A 4,068-nucleotide genomic window follows, 5' to 3' on the forward strand; every position below is an offset into this window, starting at 1 on the left:
ATCTTCATCGTACAGAATTTCTAAAATTAATAAATTAATAAATTTTGATCTTTCGAATTTAACTTGTCAATTGTTAAGTAAATCGAAAAATCATTAAGTTTCGAATTTAATACTTAAAAACAAAATCCGTGATTTTATTCCACAATTTTAGGCATCTGAAGGAGGACATAGGTCCCATGGCCGATCAACTCGACTTTTCAAAGATGACAGAACAGGAAATAGAGTTCTACTATTTTCAGTACGTTTGGGATATCGGGATTCGCCTCACTTATATCCGATAAATTATTGAATTTATTGCTAATAAATTCTTGAATTATAGAATTCACGATGTCGACAATAATACGAAATTAGACGGATTAGAAATTTTTCACGCTCTTCAACATACTTTACACGAGGAAAACGAGACGCAATCGGAGCAAGACTTGTCCTGGATTGTAGGTATGTTTGAATAAAATTGATATGGTAGCGTTAGAAATAACATATATATATGCCTATACATATGTTGCGCTGATCCTTTTTACAAGTATGTAATAAAAGCGATTCTTAATCTAATGTATTTGTTTTAGAGCTAATAGATAAAGTATTGGCAGAGGATGATTTAAACAACGACGGCTATTTAGAATATGTTGAATTTGTATTGGGAAGGAAGAGAGATCATGACGCGCAAGAGAAACGGGATAAACTCAGACTAGGAACGTGAAAATTGTTAACTCAGAACATATAAATATATATATATATATATATATATATATAATCTTAAATTATATATATTAAAAAAAGAGAAATAAAATGATAAACATTTTGCACATTGTGTAAGATATAATACGAATGATATAACTACATATATGCGACTGATATTGCGCTATCAATGTCATATGCTTAACTATCGTAATGTGTAATTTTTTAATTTTCAACACATACTGTAATATATTTTACAGTTATTTATTTCGCGTAAAAAAAAGAATCAGAAAATATATAAGTAAAAGAATTATATATTTTCTTTTATAATTTTCCTTGCGTAACTTGTTTTGTAATAAAATTAACTCAAACATAAAGGAGTATCTGTTATAACTAAATTTTTTTCCCAAAGATCTTTCACTATTTGAACCTATAAAGCAGAGACGCAGTTTATATTAATAATTTTGAAAAAAATAATTTTTTATAACGATATAAATAAATAAATATTCTTAATACCTTAATATCATCATTCTCAATCGGCAATTCCTTTACACATATAAAGTTAGGATAAGATGTTATTATCTTCTGAATGTTAGGAACAAAGTCTGCATCAATTTCTAAAAATCGCCGCTCGTATTCGTGATATTCTTTAGAATTTTCGGTGGAGTAGTACATCCTATATATTCCATCTTCTTCTAGTAATCTAATATAATAAAATAAAGTTATATAAATATATCGTCTTAGATATCTTGTTTTTTAAAATAGATTATGATTTTTGTTACCTTATACAATGCATTCTCAACAATCGTATTTTTGTCTCAGGCGTTATATTCGTGCGATTTTTAACGATTCCGTTGCTAGTCATAATCTCGCCGTCTTTCATCACTGAACATTTTTGTTCGTCTTTACTGAGAAACGGAGGCAGAAAGTCGTGAATGTGATCTTTAGCCATCAAATCAGCTGCGCTGTCTATATCGATGTAATTTATCAAATTAGTTAGCAGAGCCTTAATTTGCTCTTTGAAAGCTATTTTGGATTCTGTTGTACTCGTGTTATGTGCAATGCCAGTGTATCTTAAATATTGCAAAGGCAGTCCTTCGCGAAAACGACTATCGATTTTGGCTGCTCGTTTCAAAGTCTGCGGAAGGAGTTTTTCAAGCAAGTCGCACCAACTATTTTTCTGATATACACTTAACGTGACGTGCAAACTATGAGTATCGTCGATAGTCGTTCCTTGGTGGATAGTTCCCCGCGGTAAATATACCAAATCTCCAGCACTGACAATAGTATCCAGTATAGGATCCCCGATTTCCGATTGATCGAAATTCTTAGACGAATATCTCGGCAAATATTCAGTCTCATTAGGAGGCATGTATAACCTCCACCTTTTTTTGCCCTCGATTTGCAATATAAATGCTTCAATGTCATCATAATGAGGCGCAAAGCCTTGACTATTGGGTGGTGTGAGATATAAATTAGCACCAACAAAACAGCCGAAAAATTCCTGAAGGGTAGCTATAAAACATGTTTTATAAATTAAAAAAACAATGCAAAATTTTTAGAAGAATACGATTACAATGTTTTTTTTCATACCATTGAGTGCATGCAACTGAGGTATAAATGTCTGAGGATTTAACATTCTCACAGAGCAGTCGTTCAAATAATAATCCCAAACAACACTCGGTAGAGCACGGCCAGGAGGATTGTGAGTCTCTCTTTTTCCATCGATATAAGAAGTAATGTCAATATTTTTGGCGAATAAAATGTGATTATCTCTCAATATTTTGTCCAATACGCATGTCGATACGATCCACTTGTAATAATCAGGGTTTTTTCTTTTTATATGTATTGGATTCTTCTCCCAATGTTTTCTTAAAATAAAATCATCAATATTTTAATCACATAACAAACAAATACATATATAATCACATAATCACATAACCAAATACATATATAATTATACTTCATTTAAACTTACGTAAAAAATTTTTTTACATTCAAAGGATATACTAGCCACTCAAATAATTTTTGACTGCTTAAAATAGGATCGGGGCCACCAAAATAAGTTATATTTGGCTGTTTATTCAATGTATTTTCGTTCAATTCTATATAATTTGAATGGCTGTCATTATTTTCTTCCTCGGCATTCTCTCTTAATGTTGTTTCAGTTGTTGTTTCAATAGTTTTTCTTTTATTTTCACAAAATTTTTTTTCAGTTTTCTTTTTTTGCTTCTTTGTTACTTTTAATTTTTCATACATACTTTGACCATTATTTATTGTATCTAACTGTTGTATTCTATTTAATCTTTTTAATTTATTTGTAACTTTTATTAGCTTTGCAGGTAAGGAATTATGTTTACCAATTTTTAAACTGCCTTTTTTAGTGATAATACCATCTTTACTTTTTAGAGAAATATTTAGGGCACACTCTTTATTCTGTTGCTTTTGAGGTTTCTGTTTAATGCTTTTTTGATGAGATACTTTTGATAATATATGCTTATTTTTTCTTTTTTTACTGTTTATTTGTTGTTTAGTGCTTTTACGTTTTGCATACATAGAAAAAGCTGATACTACGACGTTTTCAGACATCTATATAAATAGAACACATAAGAGCATAATTAGATCTGATTTTATATAAATATGATAAATGTAAATCATATCAATTTTTGTGAAACCTTTGAATCTTTCTAAAAATTTCAAGCGATATATCATAAATACTAACCTTTTTTTGTATACTAACTTCACAACCCTTGTTACTTGTGGCTTCTTCTTTCTTTTTGGATTTCCATAGATGGATCGTAATATCACGATGTAATTCTTTTTTTAATTTGCTTCTTAAACAAATTCTTGTTCCTGAGACACAACACGTGGTACTTGAAAATACATCCAGCCAGCAGATCCAACTTCGCACTCTTCGCAGCTCTTGTCACGTGACTGATTTCAGTTCATTCACAATCCGAATAGCGGCGCTGAAATTGGTCTCTTTTTTTTGAAATAAGATTCGATAAATTAATTCTTTAATAAGAATGAAGGACTCTTTATTTGTCAAAACTAAAAAAACTTAATAATAATTAAGAAAAATTTTTAATTAAAAAGAAAATTATCGAATCTTATTAAAAAAAAAATCAGAAATTAAAATCAGTAGAACAGAATAATATATATATATAAGAAAAAGATTACGAAATTCAAATTCCTTAATTGTTATTCAAAATTAGGAATTTAATCTCGCAAAATAAATTAACATTCATTTAAATTAATCATTTTATATATATAAAGAAGAGAGAAAATATTTAATCTGTATATTTTTGTTTTGTGATCTTATAGAAAAAAGATAGGTAGACCTGATTTAAAATTAGTTATAGATTTTGAAATATTTATATATATATATAT

The 4,068-nt window shown here is 28.9% G+C and overlaps 2 protein-coding genes across 3 annotated transcripts in view; one reads left to right on the top strand and one right to left on the bottom strand.

The window, feature by feature from the left end:
* The window catches only part of LOC145946299 (multiple coagulation factor deficiency protein 2 homolog), a 5,147-nt gene extending 4,315 nt beyond the window's left edge, over positions 1-832 (top strand). Inside the window, exons 3-5 of the mRNA XM_083055853.1 lie at positions 152-238; positions 320-438; positions 567-832. Of these exons, the coding sequence (XP_082911979.1) occupies positions 152-238; positions 320-438; positions 567-700 (340 nt within the window). The 3' untranslated portion in view covers positions 701-832. The remainder of the gene's footprint in view (positions 1-151; positions 239-319; positions 439-566) is intronic.
* No66 (Bifunctional lysine-specific demethylase and histidyl-hydroxylase NO66) overlaps positions 1-3,773 on the bottom strand; it is a 4,641-nt gene extending 868 nt beyond the window's left edge. The window contains exons 1-6 of one of the 2 annotated variants that reach the window (XM_083055779.1): positions 3,401-3,771; positions 2,657-3,267; positions 2,272-2,549; positions 1,461-2,193; positions 1,195-1,381; positions 902-1,108 (exon numbers count right to left, since the gene is read on the bottom strand). In XM_083055779.1, coding sequence (XP_082911905.1) covers positions 1,040-1,108; positions 1,195-1,381; positions 1,461-2,193; positions 2,272-2,549; positions 2,657-3,267 — 1,878 coding nt within the window. In that variant the 5' untranslated portion in view covers positions 3,401-3,771 and the 3' untranslated portion in view covers positions 902-1,039. Of the gene's footprint in view, positions 1-901; positions 1,109-1,194; positions 1,382-1,460; positions 2,194-2,271; positions 2,550-2,656; positions 3,268-3,400 lie in introns of those variants that run through there. The other variant, XM_083055789.1, reaches the window with a different exon arrangement.
* Positions 3,774-4,068: the final 295 nt, after the last annotated feature.

The sequence above is a fragment of the Prenolepis imparis genome, unplaced genomic scaffold, assembly GCF_030444845.1.
Source record: "Prenolepis imparis isolate NDT839.2.m4 unplaced genomic scaffold, iyPreImpa1.0 SCAF_2, whole genome shotgun sequence".
Taxonomy (NCBI): Eukaryota; Metazoa; Arthropoda; class Insecta; order Hymenoptera; family Formicidae; genus Prenolepis; species Prenolepis imparis.